The sequence below is a fragment of the Hylobates moloch genome, unplaced genomic scaffold, assembly GCF_009828535.3.
Source record: "Hylobates moloch isolate HMO894 unplaced genomic scaffold, HMol_V3 SCAFFOLD_20, whole genome shotgun sequence".
Taxonomy (NCBI): Eukaryota; Metazoa; Chordata; class Mammalia; order Primates; family Hylobatidae; genus Hylobates; species Hylobates moloch.
In genome coordinates, this window is record NW_026652295.1 from 3,749,746 (window position 1) to 3,769,022 (window position 19,277).

At 39.0% G+C, this 19,277-nt stretch overlaps 1 protein-coding gene across 8 annotated transcripts in view; it reads left to right on the plus strand.

Moving 5' to 3' along the window:
* The window catches only part of LOC116460379 (testis expressed protein 56), a 179,595-nt gene that overhangs the window by 15,705 nt on the left and 144,613 nt on the right, over window positions 1-19,277 (plus strand). For 7 of the 8 annotated variants that reach the window (XM_058432654.1, XM_058432652.1, XM_058432653.1 and 4 more), the window contains exons 3-4: window positions 1,610-1,808; window positions 19,055-19,277. In XM_058432654.1, coding sequence (XP_058288637.1) covers window positions 1,610-1,808; window positions 19,055-19,277 — 422 coding nt within the window. The remainder of the gene's footprint in view (window positions 1-1,609; window positions 1,809-19,054) is intronic. The other variant, XM_058432658.1, reaches the window with a different exon arrangement.

Below are 19,277 nucleotides of genomic sequence, written 5' to 3' on the forward strand. Positions count from 1 at the left end.
CATTTCCAAACATACAGTGATTTCCTTGCATATGCATCCTGAAGACATGACCCTATTGCTCTGACTTTCATCCGTCAGACCAAGAATTAGAAAATGGATACTGCCGTCTTGCTGCTGCTGGGTCTAAAGCCTTCCTTCTAGAAGAAATTTCTTTTGACCTTAAAAATAGGTTTTGTTCCTTTTCCTGTCAATCCCCTCTTCAGCTGCAGGATGCTTTGCCTATATTACACTATATTGGTTACCCAGAAATGATTACGTGAAGAAAGAAAGAAAAAGAACTAAACATCCATAATTTTTTTTTTTTAAAAACCCAGGTTTTTATTTTGTATTTTAAATACAAAGTTAACTTTGGGAGGCTGAGGCAGGAGGATCACCTGAGGCTAGGAATGAGATCAGCCTAGGCAACAAAGTGAGACCCTCATCTCCGCGAAAAATAACAAAAATTAGCCGAGTGTGGTGGTGCATGCCTGTAGTTCCAGCTGCTGAGGAGGCTGAGGTCAGAGATCGCTTGAGCCCAGGAGGTCGAGGCTGGAGTGAGCTATGACTGCACCACTGCACTCCATCCTGGAGCTCTCATGAAGGTGCTGGCTGACCAGGGAGGGATGCAGTTCCATTTCGGGTAACATAGGATCTAAGCCCCTCTGGTATTGACTTCATCTTCTCCAAGTGGCTCTACCATGCGGTTGTAACTGTACCACTGGCCATCCAGAGTTCCTACAGTAGGCCACAACAGTCCAAACCTCAAGTCTCAGTTATTGGAACACCCAAAAGAAGGAAGGCATTTCCCACTGGCATAACTGAAAATAGACATGCTTATAACAGAGCGAGAAAAAACAGTTCATTTCTGGCCAGAAATGAATTTTGTGGAATCAAAAAGAACAGTAAGTGACACTCCCACATTCTAACTGACAGAGCATGCTGTTGTTTTAGGTTCAATCCTCTGTTGTAATCCTTGCTCAGGCAAAATCACCAATAAAACGGGGCCCCAGGTTATGCGGCCTGACAATAATGTTAACATTCACCCTATTTCTTCTGGGAAGCTTCAAAATGTGCATCTCCAATTAAGTATGCAATTAAACGGAAAATGAGAATCACAGTAATAATAATTGTATGGTAACTTGCCATTAGTTTGAGAATCATACACACGTAACCAACTCTATTTGTGTGGTCCCAGCATACCTGCTTGTTTGTTCATTCTTTTTTTTTTTTTTTTTTGAGACAGAGTCTTGCTCTGTCGCCCAGGCTGGAGTGCAGTGGCGCGATCTCTGCTCACTGCAAGCTCTGCCTCCCAGGTTCACACCATTCTCCTGCCTCAGCCTCCTGAGTAGCTGGGACTACAGGCACCCGCCACCATGCCCGGCTAATTTATTGTATTTTTAGTAGAGACGGGGTTTCACCGTGTTAGCCGGGATGGTCTCTATCTCCTGACCTCATGATCCGCCCGCCTCAGCCTCCCAAATGCTGGGATTACAGGCGTGAGCCACCGCGCCTGGCCCAATAGGAATTATGAAGCTGCATATATATGTTTTCTCAAATCAGTGCCTTGTTACTCTTGCTATGCAAAGATGGAGAGGAACATTGAATGTATTAATGCTTATTCTATTACCAGGTGAGAATCCTGAACTCTCTGGCTTAGAGAGAATCTTAGCAAGACATCAGTTGCCAAAAGAGATTAATCTGACCCCAAAGCCGAACAGAATGCCCCTGTGGAAAAGAAAAATCATCAACAATGTAACTGAAGGGTGGAAGAAATGTCACTTGTTGAAGAGAAACACGAAAGAGCCTCCAATGTCCACCGTAGTTGTCAGGTAGACTCTAATTTCTGCCTTATGTGAATATATTTAGAGATATACAGGGTGATCACACAATCTCTATATGCCTTAGCTAAAAAATGATAAGCACTGTTCTATATAAAAGCACATGGGCCCCATTTTTACCCACCCCCAAGCTGCTAGAGGAGCCCTCATTGGGAGTAAACTCATGGAGATGGGAGCATGAGTGTGGGTCCTCCATGGCTAGTCTAGAATAGTGAGCAGAAATCTAGCAAGAACAGAGTGGGGTTCTTGAAGAGAAACTCAACCACTGAGCTGTGGGCCTTTTTGGCTGCATAAGTTGGGAAGCGGCTTGGTTTTTCATGCCCACCGTTGGCATGACCAGGGGCTAGGATACCATAGCGGGATGTGGTGGAGCTTTGGCTTTATCCCTGGTCTGCCAGACTTTACGTGGAGAGAACTGGAGCACCACTGGACAGTCTTAACAAGAGGAGTGACATGATTTGACTCAAATCCTCTCTGGCCTCCTAAAGAATGCATGGGTGGAGGAGAGCAGTTGGGAGATTTTACAGCTCTGCAGGTAAGGGATGGTGGCCCAGGTGGTAACAGTGGGGATGTGGAATTGGTTGGATTCTGGTGCTCAAAGTCATAAGCTTTGTTTCCTTGGCAAATTATCTTTTCTGGTGCACTTCCGTCCCTGCTTATGCCAGATAAATGGTGTTTCTATATTTGTTTCTTTTCTTCTTTTTTTTTTTTTTTTTTTTGAGACGGAGTCTCGCACTGTCATCCAGGCTGGAGTGCAGTGGTGCTATCTCAGCTCACTGCAACCTCTGCCTCCCGGGTTCCAGTGATTCTCGTGCCTCAGCCTCCCAAGTAGCTGGGATTACAGGCACATGCCACCACACCTGGCTAATTTTTTTTTTTTTTTTTTAGTAAAAACGGGGTTTTGCCATGTTGGCCAGGCTAATCTCAAACTCGTGACCTCAGGTGATACACCTGCTTGGCCTCCCAAAGTGCTGGGATTACAGGCGTGAGCCACCGTGCCTGTTCTATGTTTGTTTCTTTCGTATTGCTGCATATATTGCAATGATGCCTACACTTTGTACATAGTAAGTATTCAAGCAATTTTGCCGGGCTGACAATTTTGCTATGCTGACAGGATAAACGTAGATGTTGCTGACAGGATAAACGTAGATGTTGCTGACAGGATAAACGTAGATGTTGCTGACAGGATAAACGTGGATGTTGCTGACAGGATAAACGTAGATGTTGCTGACAGGATAAACGTAGATGTTGCTGACAGGATAAATGTGGATGTTGCGACAAAGACAGGATCATTTGTGATTTGAAGGTAACGTAACCGGGAGAGAGTTCCAGCTCATGAATTTGCCTGAACTGGAAGCTTCCCCTGGGATCATTGCCCTGGTGAAATAGAGTCCTTGTCTACATTTTTTTTCAGTGTCCTCAGTGGCATAATTTGCCAATTTGATTTAAATATTTGTAGCCAAAGAAGGCAAAGATATATTATAAAAGAAGTTGGTCAATGGAACCATGGCGTTTTCTGGACAATGCAAAGACACTATGTTTTTGTCCAGAAGTAGGTACATGTTATATTAAGTGATGATATCTGATTACTCAGATTATTTGACCATGCTTTGGAAGCCTGATATGAATTGGCTCTGTCCTGAACCAAATCCCATTTCGAATCGTAATCCCCACTTGCTGGAGGAGGGGCCTGGTGGGAGGTGATTGGATCATGGGGACAGATTTCCTCCTTGCTGTTCTCATGATAGTGGGTGAGTTCTCAAGAGATCTGTTGGTTTTAAAGTGTGGCACTTCCCCCCTCGCTTGCTCTCTGTCTCCTGCTCCACCACGATAAGATGTGCCTGGCTTCCCCTTTGCTTTCTGCCCTGACTGTAAGTTTCCTGAGGCTTCCCAATCATGCTTCCTGTTAAGCCTGTGGATCTATGATTCAATTAAACCTCTTTTCTTCATAAATTACCCAGTCTCATGTAGTTCTTTATAGCAATGTGAAGACAGAATAACACAAGACCTATTTTTAAAAATTCAAGTTTCACAACCATAGAAAGTTTATACACCTCAATTTTAGGTCTTGATTTCTTCATATGAAGTTGTAGATCTTTATATCCTAGTTTGGTTTCTGAAAATATAGCTAGAGTATCAGAACATAGGAAATGATACTTTTTTTTAACATTTTATTTTACAAACATTTATTTGCTTTCCTTAAAAGCAGGGGCTGTCAGCCTATCTTATTTATTTTTGTATTTCTAGTGTTACAAGTTGGAGTCTCAAGTGCTGAGATAGAAATAAGAATGCAAAAAGTTTCCTGGGAGTGGTGTTGCATCAAAGTGGAAGTGGGAAAACAGTATTGGGCAGGGATTCAAGAGGTGGAGAAACAGACTTCGCCTCAGTGGAAGAAGCTGCAAAGTCATGTTGCAGGGGGCTTGGGTTCAGGAAAGGTGGGGTGATTAGGCCCGTTTTGTAGTCAATCAATCATGAACCTTGTCTTGGTTGCTGTGACTCCAGATTCCTGAAGGATCTGCTGAATTAACTGTTCTAGTTCTGGTGATGCTTCCTGTCATTAATGATTCTTCCCCTATTACCTGGTAACATGGTAAATATCGTCATTTGATAAGCGTATCATTCTTAATTCTTTGTGACTTAACTGACACCCTTGAGAGAATTCATTCTTTAGCCAAAGCAAGGCTGACTATTATTAAGAATCATCAATAATAGCTTTGTCCTTAAAACTAGAACTACCATATGACCCAGCAATCCCACTACTAGGTATGAACCCAAAGGAAAGTAAATCAGTACGTCAAAGAGCTCTCCGCCCTCCCAAGTGCATTGCAGCACTATTCACAACAGCCAAGATATGCAACCAACCTAGGTTTCCATCAACAGATGAATGAATTAAAAATGTGGTGTATATACACAAGAGAATCCTTTTTATCATAAAAAAGAACAAAATCACGTCATACGAGGCAACATGGATGAGCCTAGAGGACATTATATTAAGTGAAATAAACAAGGCACAGAAAGACAAACTTCACACGGTTCTCACTCATTTGTGGATGCTAAAAATTAAAACAATTGTATTCATGGAGGTAGAGAGTAGAAGAATGGTTTCTAGAGGCTGGGAAGGGTAGTGGGGGTAGTGAGAGGAAGTGAGGAAGAATACCGCATGCTCTCATTCATACGTGGAAGCTAAAAACGCTAATCTCACAGAAGTAGAGAGTTGAATAGTGGTTGCCAGAGGTTGGGAAGGGTGATGGGGAGGGGTGGATAGCCAGAGGTTGGTTACCGGATACAAAAGTACAGCTAGACAGGAGGAATAAGTTCTGGTGTTCTGTAACACTGTAGGGTGGTTATAGCCAACAATAATTTTTTGTTTGTTTTCAAATAGCTAGAAGAGGGCATCTTGAATGTTCCCAACACAAAGAAATGAAAATTGTTTGAGGTGATGACATGCTCATTGCCTTTATTTGATCATTACACATTGTAAACATGCATCAAAACATCACACCATATCCCATAAATATGTGCAATTATTATGTCAATTTAATAGAAGAATAGCTTTGTCAATTTAATAGAAGAATAGCTTTGTTTTTGTCTAAGAGCTATTGAACACTACTGATTCGTGTGCCCTTGACCACCTGTAAAATGGTGCTGCTAATACCTCATGTTGTATCAGATAGAGTTGTGACACTGGTAGAAAAATGACTGTGAAATTGAGTTTTGACAAGTATGAAGTACTATTTGAATGCATTGTACAGTATTTTCACATGTTAGATTGAGGCAACTGTAGGTCCTAACCTTGAACCCGCCGTGGCAAACATTTGCTCAGTTTCTGCTGTGTATCCCTGCTAGCACAGAGAGGGATAAGGCCTCTCTCTCACATGGCAATAGCAGTTTTAGGGCCACAAAACAGGCAGGCCATACATGAGGCCTGCTGGCTTTGACAAAGTTCCTTCAGTGCTATGCTATGTAAACAGATCAGCAGGCACAAAAGCCAGGAGTCCCGGGACCATGCTGGTGAACAGATTTTCTAAGTCTAGAGCTGCAGATGGTGGTGTCTTATCCCTGTTGGTGAACCTGGCAGGATTCCAGCCCCCAGCTCCATAATACTGTAAATCCCTACTGGATACTGCATGTAAATTATAATTACTTGTAAACTGTACTTACTGGCTCAATATGTCACATTTATATGGACTCTAGGGCTTAATTTTTTTTCTCTTGATAAGTGTGACAAAAGCAGTATTTGAACAGAAGAGGGCTGTTTGTTCCATATGAGAACTTTAGTTTAGATTCCATAATGTTTTTGTTGCATCAATGTGGTAGCAACTGAAGACGGGGGCTAGTAGTCAATGGGTTTTATTTTGCCCACCTCTCTGCCATAGACATTTGCAATGTATCCTGACTTAGGGCCACTCCTCCTCTATACCGAAATTCATCTTTTATTGTACTTACCATGTTATAGTGTCGTGTTAATTTGCTACTCCACTTGTGTGCTGTGTAAGCATTTAAGAAAAATGTTTAATGTTTTCTTTTTCTTTTTCTTTTTTTTTTTTTTTTTTTTTTTTTGAGATGGAGTCTGTCTCTTGTCGCCCAGGCTGGAGTGCATTGGCACAATCTTGACTCACTGCAACCTCTGGCTCCCAGGTTCAAGCGATTCTCCTGCCTCGGCCTCCCGAGTAGCTGGGATTACAGGCATGCACCACCACACCCAGCTAATTTTTGTATTTTAGTAGAGACGGAGTTTCACCATGTTAGCCAGGCTGCTCTCAAACTCCTGACCTTGGGTGATCCTCCCACCTCAGCCTCACAAAGTGTTGGGATTACTGGTGTGAGCCACCGTGCCTGGCCATTTTTCTTTTCTTTTCTTTTTTTTTTTTTGAGATGGAGTCTTGCTCTGTCACCTGCTAGAGTGATCCTCCCGGAAGTGGGGCCAGAAATCCTGAAGCAGTAGCCGCAAGCCCATCTACATGGAAAGGCAGGAAAACAACGCTTGGGTGCCTGGGTACAAGGGAACTGAGACAGGTTTGGAGAAAAAGACCTGGCACGTGGTGTGGAGGCTCCTTCTGGGGACGTGGCACTGGATTTTATGTGTGAATGGAGGTGACTGGACTGCTCAGGGCATGTGTCATCCCTCTGCAATTTAGAGGCAGGCCTTGGCAAATACTTGCTGACACTTCCTATACCTGCTGACTTTCACATATCCCTGCTGATTTCAGTGGAAGGGACACATGTATGTTCTGGTCTTGGGGAGCATCATTCCATGCTCCTACTGGAAAAGATGTCTCAAACACTTTCTGTGATGTGACTGGTTTACTTCTTCTGCTTGCTTTAAATTTTCTTCGCCTTATTAAGTTGTGAGAGTTCTTTTCATATTTTCAATACAAAATTCTTTGATAAAAGCATTGCAAATATTCTCTCCCAGATGGTAGCTTGCCTTTCATTATTTCATGATAACACAGAAGAACAAAGGTTTTACATTCCCAATTCATCAATTTTTTTCTTTTACAGTTTTTGCGTTTTATATTCTAAGAATCCTTTGAGAAGTCCAAAGTTGCAAAGACTTGCTCCTGTATTTCCTTACTGAAGTTTTGTAGTTTTAAGCTTTAAATTTAGGTCGGTAGGCTGCGTGTGGTGGCTCACGCCTGTAATCCCAGCACTTTGGGAGGCCGAGGGGGGTGGATCACAAGGTCAGAAGATCGAGACCATCCTGGCTAACACGGTGAAATCCCGTCTCAACTAAAAATACAAAAAATTAGCTGGGTGTGATGGCGGGCGCCTGTAGTCCCAGCTACTCAGGAGGCTGAGGCAGCAGAATGGCGTGAACCCAGGAGGTGGAGCTTGAAGTGAGCCGAGATCGCACCACTGCACTCCAGCCTGGGCGACAGAGCAAGACTCTGTCTCAAAAAAAAAAAAAAAAAGAAAAAAGAAAAGTGTAGGTTGGTAGGCCATTTTACTTTATTTTTGTATAGGGTTTGATATTCATTGGTTTGATGTTAATTTCTTTTTTCTATTTGGCTATCTAGTTGACCCATTGGCATGTGTTGAAAAGATTTTCCTTTCCCTCTTGAATTGTTTTGGCACTTTTTTTTTTTTTTTGAGACGGAGTCTTGCTCTGTCACCCAGGCTGGAGTGTAGTGGTGTGATCTTGACTCACTGCAACCTCTGCCTCCCAGGTTCAAGCAATTCTTCTGCTTCAGCCTCCAGAATAGGTGAGTTTACAGGTGCGTACCATGACGCCTAACTAATTTTTGTATTTTTAGTAAAGACGGTTTCACCATGTTGGCCGGGCTGGTCTCAAACTCCTGACCTCAAGTGATCCACCCACCTTGACATCTCAAAGTGCTGAGATTACAGGCGTGAGCCACTGTACCCGGCCTGTTTTGGCACATTCATAAAAAATGAATTTCCACATATATTTGAGTGTATTTCTGGACCCTGTTTTGCTCCATTTATCTATATGTCTTTGCCCAAACAAGACTTTCTTATTGTGGCCAGGTCCTGAAATAAGGTAGTGTTAGGCATCTGACTTTGATCTTCTGCTTTAAAAATTGCTTTGATTATTTTAGGTTCTTTGTATTGCCATAAAAACTTAGAAGCAATTTGTTAGTTTCTACAAAAAGACTACTAGAATTTGTTTGGGATTGAGTTGAATCAAGATCAATAGGGGAGAACTTCCATCTTAGTAACACTGAGACTTTCAACATGGACAGGATATATTTGCCCTTTGGTTGGGTCTTCTTTAATGTCTCCTAACAATGTTTTGTAGTTTTCAGTGAAGAAGTCATGGATATTTTTTGTTATATTTATTACTAGCACAGGGGTAAAAAGAGCTTTCCTTTTTCCCTCTGAAGGTTGATGAAAGGCATCTGCTAAAGTTGACAACAGACAGATTAACAGGAGAAAAGGCATACAGATTTATTAAGGTGCAAGTGCATGAGAGTCACACAAGGTATGAAAATTCAAAGAAGGGCCAGGTGATTGACAATTAAATACCCGCTTCATAGGGGAGAGGAAGGTGAGGGATGTAAGGAATTTTAGAGGAAAAGTAAATTATATTTAGGGGAGATGACTGGGCCTAAACAAGAGACAATATCCTGGGACAAAGTCCCTCTGAGCTCTGGGAGAGATGGCAACAAGTTATGGGAAGGTGAGGGGTGGAACTGCACCATGAACAAAGTTTGCCTTATGCAGATAAAGTCCCTCAGAATGGCCCTCAGAAGAGTACAGGAAAAGTCTGTCTAGGGGGGTGTGGTGACAACCTTTATTTTATCTTTGGTGATTAATCTTTCCTGGTTAATGAGAGTTCAGACAGAATATTAAAGGCAATTGTTTTTCTCTGAGAATAACTTCCCTCAGTCAGATACGGGAACTTCAGAGAGAGCCCCTTCCTGCACTTGTGGGAAGAAACAAGGGAAGGTTAGAGAGACCTTGGTTTGCAGGCAGAGTCTAAGGGCTTTCATTTAATTCAAAGCATTCAGCGTGCCAAAGTGCCATACTCTAGAGTATCGTTTTCTGAGCCTCAAAACTAGGTATTTTATAGTTTATAGCACCACTGTAAATGAAAAATATTAAATATAAGGATACAATTGCTTTTTGTTAATTATTGTGGTATACTACAAACTTGTACATTAATTTATTAGTTCTAGTAGCTATTTTTTAGATTCCCTGGGATTTCTCTTTTATTGTGATAAGAACACTTTACATGAAGTCTTAACAAACCTCTCAACAATTTTTAAGCATGCAATACATTATTGTGAACGGTGTTGTAAGCAAGTATTTAGAGCTGATTCATCTTGATTGCCTGCAACTTTAAGCCTGTTGATTATTAATTCTCATTTCCCCCTCCCACAAGGCCCTGGGATGTAACCATCATTACACTCTTTGATTCTATGAATTTGACTGTTTTAGATGCCTCATATAAATGGAATCATGCATTATTTCTGTGACTGGCTTATTTCACTTAGCATGTCCTAAAGGTGCATCTACATTGTCACATATTACAGGATTTCTGTCTTTTAAAAGGCTGACTAGTACTTCATTGTATGTATATACCACATTTTCTTTGTCCGCTTCTCTGTCAATGAACATTTACATTTTTCCCATTCTTTGGCTATTGTGAATGGTGCTGCAATGAATATAGAGGTGTTAATGTCTCTTCAAGATTTTGATTTCAATTCTTTTGGATAAATACCCAGAAGTGGGATTGCTGGATCATATAATTCCTTGGGTTTTTTTTTATGTAAATAGTCATACTATCTGCAAATAGAGAAACATTTTTACATCTTCTTTTCCATTCTTTTTCTTTTATTTCCTTTCTTTGCCTTATTGCAATGACTAAGATTTTCAGCACGATGTTGAACAGAGGTGGTAAAAGCAGACATCTTTCATTTTTTTTCTCAATCTCAGAGAAAAAACAATTCAGTGTTTTGTTTACTCTAGGTTTCTGCAGATTCCTTTTATAAGTTTAAGAAAGTTCCCTACTGTTTCTAGTTTGTTTTTATCACACATGAATGTAGAATTTTGTCAAATGCTTTCTTTGTATCTATTAATAATATGTTTCTTTTATTCTATTAATATGGTGAATTGCATTGCTTTTTAAAAATATTTCTTATGGTAAAATGTGCATAACATAAGATTTACTATTTTAAGTGGTGAAGTGTAATTAAGTTAGTGGCATTAAGTACATTCCCATTGTTATGCAACCATCCAAAATGTCCTTCTCCAGAACATTTTCATCATCCCATAATGAAACTGTTTCTCCTTTAAACAATAATTTTCTACCCCTTTATCTTCTCAGCACCTGGTAACCATTATTCTATTTTCTGACTCTACGAATTTGCCTATTGAATCATACAATATTTGTCCTTTTGTGTCTGGCTTATTTCACTTGGCATAATGTCTTCAAGGTTCATCCATGTTGTAGCATGTATCAGAATTTTATTCTTTTTTAAGGCTGATAATATTTCATTCTATGTATAGACTACATTTTGTTGATCCATTCATTTGTTGATGGACACTTGGGTTGTTTTTACTTCTCTGTCTTGTGAATAATGCTTTGTATGCAAATATCTGTTCAAGTCTCTGCTAGTCAATTATTTGTGGTATATACTCTGCTATGGTTTAAATGTCTTCTCCAAAACTCATGTTGAAATTTAATTGCCGTGTCACTTTACTGTTTGAGTAACGTTGGTGTGAAGCTTAGTTGATGCCTTTTGCTTTATGTCCCGCTGAAGTCTGTGTGAAGGATTTGTGTTTTTCTGCCTTACAAATAGAATTTGATTTATTGGGCAAGAATTCATGGATAGTTATGCTCTCTGTCCCCTTTGCTTCAGACAACACAGTGACTCTAGTGGATTTGAATAAGTGAAACTGCTCTGAAATGCTATGGAAAGCCAACTCCCCAAAGAGTGGTCTCTTCTAGAAGTTTGAATTTGTAGCTACAGTTTCCAGGAAGAAAAATAGTAGTTGGATAACTTGGTAAAATAATAACATCATTTTCATTTTCTTTCCTTTTCTTAACTTTGGTTTCCTAAAGGAAGAAAATAAGCACGTAGCACATAATCTGTTTAAATAGATTTAAAGAGAGTTGCAAAATAAATCTCCTGGTCTAGCTCTTAGGTGAATAAAACAGATTTTGTTTGTGAATAAAATCTGTTGATTGCCAACACTACCACTACAGTATCCCTCAAAGGGCCTCATGTATCAGCTCAGTGCAACCTCCTTTAACTCTGCAGCACCGCTGCAGCTGCCGACGTAGCCTCGGTAGGTGGCTGTTAGAGCTCTACCATATACAGTGGTGCATCTTCAAATTTACGCATCAAACTAAAGACATGTCCAAGTCCATTTTAATTTCCTCAGTGTTTTTATGAGAAGTTTTATGGACCTCCCCCAATTGTCTTTTTATTTGGGGTTATGACAATCATGTTTGATAATTACAATGATAATCTGTTTCCACGTGATGCTTTTGTTTGAACCTGATAAAATTTAGTGAAACTTTGTAATGATCTATGTGCACTTTTACTTGTAAAATGGAATTTCTGTATGTTTATACTTGTAAATATGATCGTTGTTAGTGCTCCTGTTGCTCGTGGTGTCCTGCCTCGCATTTGTGATTCTGTTAATGACTTGTATCTTAACTAAGTTCTTAGTGGTATTGTAATAGGGAGATGGGGCAGGTAGGGGGTTATTTGTACCACTGAATCTTCATTAATTTGGTTCTTTACTGTTTTGAGGGGAGAAAGAACGTGAAATGGTTTGTGTATTATTGAATTTTAAGCAATATTTTAGAAGCCATGTGATGGTTTTAATAACTTTTTCCCAGTGTTATTTGAATCATACTACCAGTTATACTAAAGCTGAATGACAATTGTGTGAAAGTTACTGCCTTCATAAGATCAAGTCACCACTGTTACACAGCTGACATATAGTGTATTACCTTTGCAGCTAGTAAACCATAAAGTTTAGATACTGAATCTCGTTACAGGGTTATTTATATAATGTGACGTTGTTCAGTACTGACAGACTACATGAAGTAGTTTTAAAATCTAGTGTTATTTTTATTTTAAAGGTTAGCAATGAGGAGGAAATGTGATCTGGCTGTGTTTGTCTTCTGTACAAAGCCTGAAATGCTTATGGTTTTTTGGTTAACAGCCACAGAGGGCAAAGCAGGATTTGCTTCCGTAGCAGGCAAGTTCCTTGACGTGGACTAGTGCAACCTGTATATGGGCTATTATAATAGGAAAGGCATTTGTACTTGCACAGTTTAAATCATTCTTAAATTTTGAACATGTGAATTGTCCCACAAAATCTTTAATTTTTTGGTAATTTTTACTCTTTTTGTGCACATGTTGATTTCTTAATGGTAAATCCTTCATTTAAAGATAGTGTTCTCTGTTGAGAATATTTCCATGGAATAAAACAATCTTTTCATGGCAAAAAAAAAAAAGAAATTTAATTGCCATGTGATGTATTGAAACGTGAGACCTTTAAGGTGTGATTAGGTCATGAGGGTTCTGCTCTCATGAGTGGATTAATGCCATTATTGTGGGAGTGGGTTAGTATGTCAGAAGGTCAATCTCCTTTTTCTCTCTTTCACATGTGTGGTTCCTTGACATGCTATGCCTTTTGCCATGATCTGATGCAGCAAGAAGACCCTTATCAGATGTGGCCTCAAAGTTGGAATCCCAGGCTCCAGAACCATGAGCCAAATACATGTATTTTCTTTATAAATTTCTCAGTTTATGGTATTCTATCATAGCAACAAAAATGGACTAAGACATACCCAGAAGTGGAATTGTGGGATCGTGTGGTAATTATGCCTATTTGAGGTCCCTTAAGATTCCATATGCATTTTAGAATACATTTTACATATCTGCAAACACATTGTTGGGACCTTGATAGAATTACATTAAATCTGCAAATCACCTTGGGTAGTATTAATATCTCAATAATACTAAGTCTTTTAATCCATGAACATGTGCAGTCTTCCCATTTATTTATGTCTTCTGTTACTTATTTCAGTAATGTTTTATAGTTTTCACTAAGTATTATGCCTCATTGGATAAACTCATTCCTAAATGTGGTTATTTTTGATGTTATTATAAATTGAATGGTTTTTCTCAATTTCCTTTTTGGAATGTTCATTGCTAGTATTTATTTATCTTTAATCTTTATTTTTTCCTTCTTTCTGCTAGTTTGGTTTTAGTTTGTTCGTTTTCTAGTTTCTTATGGCATAAATCTAGGCTGTTTATTCAAAATCTTTCTTTTTTCTTAATGTGTTTGCAGCTGCAAATTTCCATTTTAACACTGCTTTCAGATCCTCCCATAAGTTTTGGTTTGTCTTGTTTTCATTTGTGTCAAGATATTTTAAATTTTTTCTTTGTGATTTTTCTTGACCCATTGGTTATTTAAAAATGTGTTAATTTCTACATATTTGTGAATTGTCCAGGTTTTTGCTGTTAACTTCGTTTCATTTCATTGTGATCAGAAATGATATTTTGTATTTCAATTTTTAAATCTATTAAGATGTCCTGTGGCTTAACATATGGCAAATGCTCCATGTGCACTTAAAAAATACATATTCTGTTGTCATTAAGTGCAGTGTACTGTATGTGTCTGTTGGGTCCAGTGGGTCGATAGTGTTTTTTAAGTCCTATATTCCCCTATGATCTTCTGCCTGGTTCTCTATCCACTGAAGAAAGTGGAGGTATTGAAGTTTTCTACGATTATTGTAGAGCCATTTATTCTTCAATTCTGTCAATGTTTGCTTCATATATTTTGTAGCTCTAATATTTAGTGCATATGTTTATAATTGTCATATCTTCTTGGTAAATTGAGCCTTTAGCATTATATTATAGCTATCTTTGTCTCTTTTAACAGTTTTTGACTTAAAGTCTATTTTTTCAATTAGTATAGCCATTTCTGCTCTCTTTTTATTACTATTGGCATGGAATATCTTTTTAATCCTTCCACTTTCACCCTACTCATATCCTTAGATCTAAAGTGAGACTCTTTTAGACAGTATATAGTTGATCCTGGTTTTATATCCACTCTGCCAACTTATGATTTTTCATATGTTTTCAATCCAATTACATTTAAAGTAATTGCTAAAAAGAAAGCAATTAGTTTTGCCATTTTGTTGTTTTCTCTGTCCCTTACAGCTTTTTTTCTCCCTCATTTCCTTGATTACTGCCTTCCTTCCTTTATGTTTAAAGTTGTTGTAATGGCATACTTTGATTCCTTTCTCACTTCTGCTTGCGTATATTTTGTTGGTGTTTACCATGGGCATTACATATAACATCCTAGAGTTATGATGATCTATCTTAATTGATACCAACTTAACTTCAATTGCATATAAAAACTCTACTTCCTTAAAGCTTTTCTCCCCTTATGTTATCGATGTCACAAATCATACTGTTTAATATTATATATTCATTAACATAGATTCATAATTATTTTATGCAGTTGTCTCTTAAATCCTGTAGAAAATCAAAAGTGGAGTTATAAACCAAAATTACATTAATACTGTTTTTATATTTGTTCATATATTTACCTTTACTGGAGAACTTTATATTTTCATATGTCTTCCAGTTACTATCTAGCATTATTTCATTTCAAACTGAAAGACTTCCTTTAACATTTCTTGTACGACAGGTGTAGTAATAATAAATTCCCTCAGCTTTTGTTTTTATGGGAATGTCTTAATTTCTCCCTCATTTTTGAAGAAACATTTTACCAGGTATAGAACTCTAATTTGACAGTTTTTTTTTAAATTTTCAGCACGTTAAACATATCACCCCACTGCCTCTAGTCTCCAAGGTTCTTGCTGAAATAATACTCTAATAGTCTTATCGCAGATCTCTTGTACATAGTCACTTTTCTCTTGATGCCTTCCAAGATTCTCTTTATCTTGCACTTTGGCCAACTTTGATTATGTGTCTTCGTATGGGTCTCTTCAGGTTTGTCCTACTTGGAGACCATTGAGCTTGGATTTGTATATCCATGTCTTTCCTCATATTTGGCAGGTTTTCAGCTATTATTTATTCAAATAGTCTCTCTTCTCATTTTTCTCGCCTCCTTCTGGGACTCCCATTATGCGTATATTGGTCAGCGTAATGGCATCTCATAAGTCCCTAAGCCTCTGTTCACTTTTTCTTCTGTATGCTTCTCAAATTCAATAATTTTAAATGAGCTGTTTTCAAATTTGCTTGTTCTTTCTTCTACTTATTTGAGTTTGCTGTTGAACTTCTCTAATAAAATTTTCAAATCAGTTATTGTACTTTTCAGCTCAATAATTTTTTTTTATAATTTCTTTGTTGATATTCTCATTTTGTTCATATGTTTTCTTGACTTTCCTTTGTTCTTTGTTCATGTTTTTCTACAGTTCTGGGAGTATATTTGACAGTTGTGGGTTTTTTTGTTGTTGTTTGTTGTTGTTTTGAGACGGAGTCTCATTCTGTTGCCCAGGCTGGAGCGCAGTCATGTGATCTTGGCTCACTGCAACCTCTACCTCCTGGGTTCCAGTGATTCTCATGCCTCAGCCTCCTGAGTAGCTGGGATTACAGGTGTGCAGCACCATGCCCTGCTAATTTTTTTGTATTTTTAGTAGAGATGGGGTTTCACTATGTTGGCCAGGCTAGTCTCAAACTCCTGGCCTCAAGTGATCTGACTGCCTTGGCCTCCCAAAGTGCTGGGATTACAGGCATGAGCCATCGCACCTGGCTGGCAGTTGTTTTAAAGTCTAGTAAGCCTGATGCCTGTGTTTCATCCAGAACTGTTTCTGGAGATGTGTTTTCGTTTGAATGGGCCATCTTTCCCTGGTTCTTTGCATGCCTTATGATCTTTTTTTGAAAATTGGGTATTTAAAAAAAATATGGCCACTCTTCCAGTCTTTGCAGACTGGTATGTAAGACCTCGCTGATTTGTGAGCCCATGAGATCTTCACTAATCTGAGATTAGTCCAGGTCTTCTCAGGTCTTTTCTAGGCATGTTTCCTTCCTGTGAATGTGTGTGTGCTCCCCGTCCCCATCACAGGTAATTTTAAAGGTCTTCATTTCCTAAAGAGTCTCACTGTAGCTTTTTCTTAGGGCCTTAGGTATTCTATTGTATTCCTCTGTAATCTCCTGTCCTCAGAAGTCCACAGGGCAGCAATCCCTGTGTAGTTTTCATGTGCTGTATTGCTCACCACTGCCTTCTGTGGCTTCCAGCCTGAAATCAAAACTATTTTCTGTTTCCTGTCTGATATCTGAGTTGGACATTACAGACACCAGTTTTGTAGGCAGCCCACAGACAGGCCAGGATGTTGCAACAAGTTTCACTCTGCTCCTTCTGTCCTGAGGGAAGGAACAGGGCATTGGGCCAATTGCTTCTGATTGCACCACACAGGGAAGTGGGCAAGAGGAAATATTACAAAAATTCCTACTTTTTTTTTTTTTTTTTTTTTGAGATGGAGTCTCACTCTGTCACCCAGGCTGGAGTATAGTGGCACAATCTTGGCTCACAGCAACCTCCACCTCCCAGGTTCAAGCGATTCTTCTGCCTCAGCCTCCTGAGTAGCTGGGACTACAGGCATGTGCCACCACACCCGGCTAATTTTTTGTATTTTTAGTAGAGACGGGGTTTCACCATGTTGACCAGGCTGGTCTCGGACTCCTGACCTTGTGATCCGCCCGCCTTGGCCTCTCAAAGTGCTGGGATTACAGGTGTGAGCCACCGCGCCTGGCCAATTCCTACCATTTTTAAGGTGACTTTCTTGATTGGGCATTCGCTTGTTTGCTGGAGATATTTAACTAGTTTCCAGAACTCATAAAGTTATTTTAGTCAGTCTGTATTTGACGTTTCCATGGGAGTATGAGGACCTAGAACTTCCTCTTCTGTTATCTTGCTGATATCACTGTTTATTCATTTTTTCCTTGTATTTCCTTATCTCTGTTCTTCATATTAAATTCTATTGATATATCTTCAAGGTTCATTGACTCCTTCCTTTTTCATCTAGTTTGCATCTATTGAGTCTCTTCAGTGAATTTTTATTTTTTACATTTTTAGTTCTAAATTTTGTTTGGTTTTCTTTTCAACATTTCTCTTTTGAAAATTCACATATTTTAAAATCATTTCTAGTGTATTTTTCTTGACCTCATGGGATGTAGTAATAAGAACTAAAGACTGTGTGTGACAATTCCAAAGTCCAGGTCATCTCAGGATTGACATGTGCAGATTGTCTATTTCACCCAAGTGTTCACATTTCCATGTTTGTTTTTTTTTGTCACATAATTTTGTAAATATTATGTCATATGGATCCTGGATCCATATGACAGCTTCTTCTTAGGGCCTTAGATATTCTATTGTATGGATGGATCCAATATTATGTCATATGGATCCTGGATATTTACTATATTTACTATATTGTGGCATTGGATGGAAGTCATGTTTTTGTGGATCATGTTACAATCATCTGGAAAATGCTGTTTTTGTTTTAGCAAGAAATCAATCTGGTTAGGTTCAGACTACAAGCTGTCTTGATCTTCTGTGGGTGGTGGTTAAAATCCCAGTACACTTCGCAAAGCCTTTGCTGTGCTGGTTTGAGTCTGTCTCACTTATGAATCAGATTTATCTAGGTTCATATGCAGAATTAGAGCTTCTTTCTCTGGCTCTGGGATTCTCTTCTTGCTTTCCCTCTTTAGTCCCCAGAGGGCCCTTTTCCTTTTCAAGGTGTTTTTGTTTTCCTCAACTTCTAGTTGGCTGGCCACTCCATGGTCACCACAGCGCTGCTCCACAATAGGGGTGTGCCTCGGAGGCAGAAGTATTAGGTTGGTGCAAAAGTAAGTGCAGTTTTTGCCATTACTTCTAATACCATGCTCAGGAGATAGATTCCAGCAATGGTGTTTATTTCTTGTAATCTGGGAAACTTATGCTTGTGCAGTTGCTTCTCTGTGTTTTGACACCCTTTCACAATCCACCTGCTTTTGATTAATTTCAGCATGCTCAGGTAGTTCTTTTTCATATTTCTTCTAGAGATTTTAGTTGTAATTTGTGGGAGGAATGGGCAGTAGTTGGCTTGTGCTTCCATTGTGGAATGAGAACTCTGCCTGGATTTTTATCTTCATTTTGACATTTACTGGGAGTTTGACTCTGGAGAAGCTAGTTTAATCTCCGTGCCTCGGGATGCCTACTTGAAAATGGGTAGTAGCAACAGACCTACCTCATTTTTAATTTTTGGCACTGTTTTTGGTGGATAAAATATGATAATGGGCATTAAGCACTAGTAACTGCTCAGTTGAAACTAATGCTTATTTCTATTCTTATATTTTCTATAAAACTGAACATCTTGGATTACAATTACTGGAATAAAAAATTTAGAACTAAAAAGTTAAGAGATTTGGTGACTTAGCTAACTTTGACCTTGAAGGAAAGGTCAAAAGGAAGACTAAGAAAAGCAAAATATCCCATCCTCTTCTGTAGCCCTTGGAATTACACCCTCAGTCCTTGTCAAGTGATAGCTGTGAATCAAAACAGGATGTTGCAAGGACAATCAAGGCAGCTTGCAGGTGTGCCCTTCATAAAGTACCACATTAAACAAGAATGGGACTCTAACATAAGAAAACAATTACCGATACAGAGCATTGCTTTCCAATGAAATGACCCAGTTTTCCCTTCATGCCTCTTTATTAAATTGTGCAAAAAAACCCAACTAAGATTCTTATTTGTTTTCTAGTAATACTATTCCTTCCATTTTGCTCCCTTGCTAGATGGCTGAAAAAGAACATGCAACCCACTGAAGACCTCAAGTCAGTGATCTGTAGGCTGTCAGCATTTGGCCCAATTCAGTCAGTCACTGTTTGTGGACATCAAAGTGCTATAGTGGCATTCAAAGACATGACTTCAGCCTGTAATGCTGTGAGTGCTTTTCAAAGTAGGACCCCAGGCACCATGTTCCAGTGTTCCTGGCAACAACGATTCATGTCAAAAGAC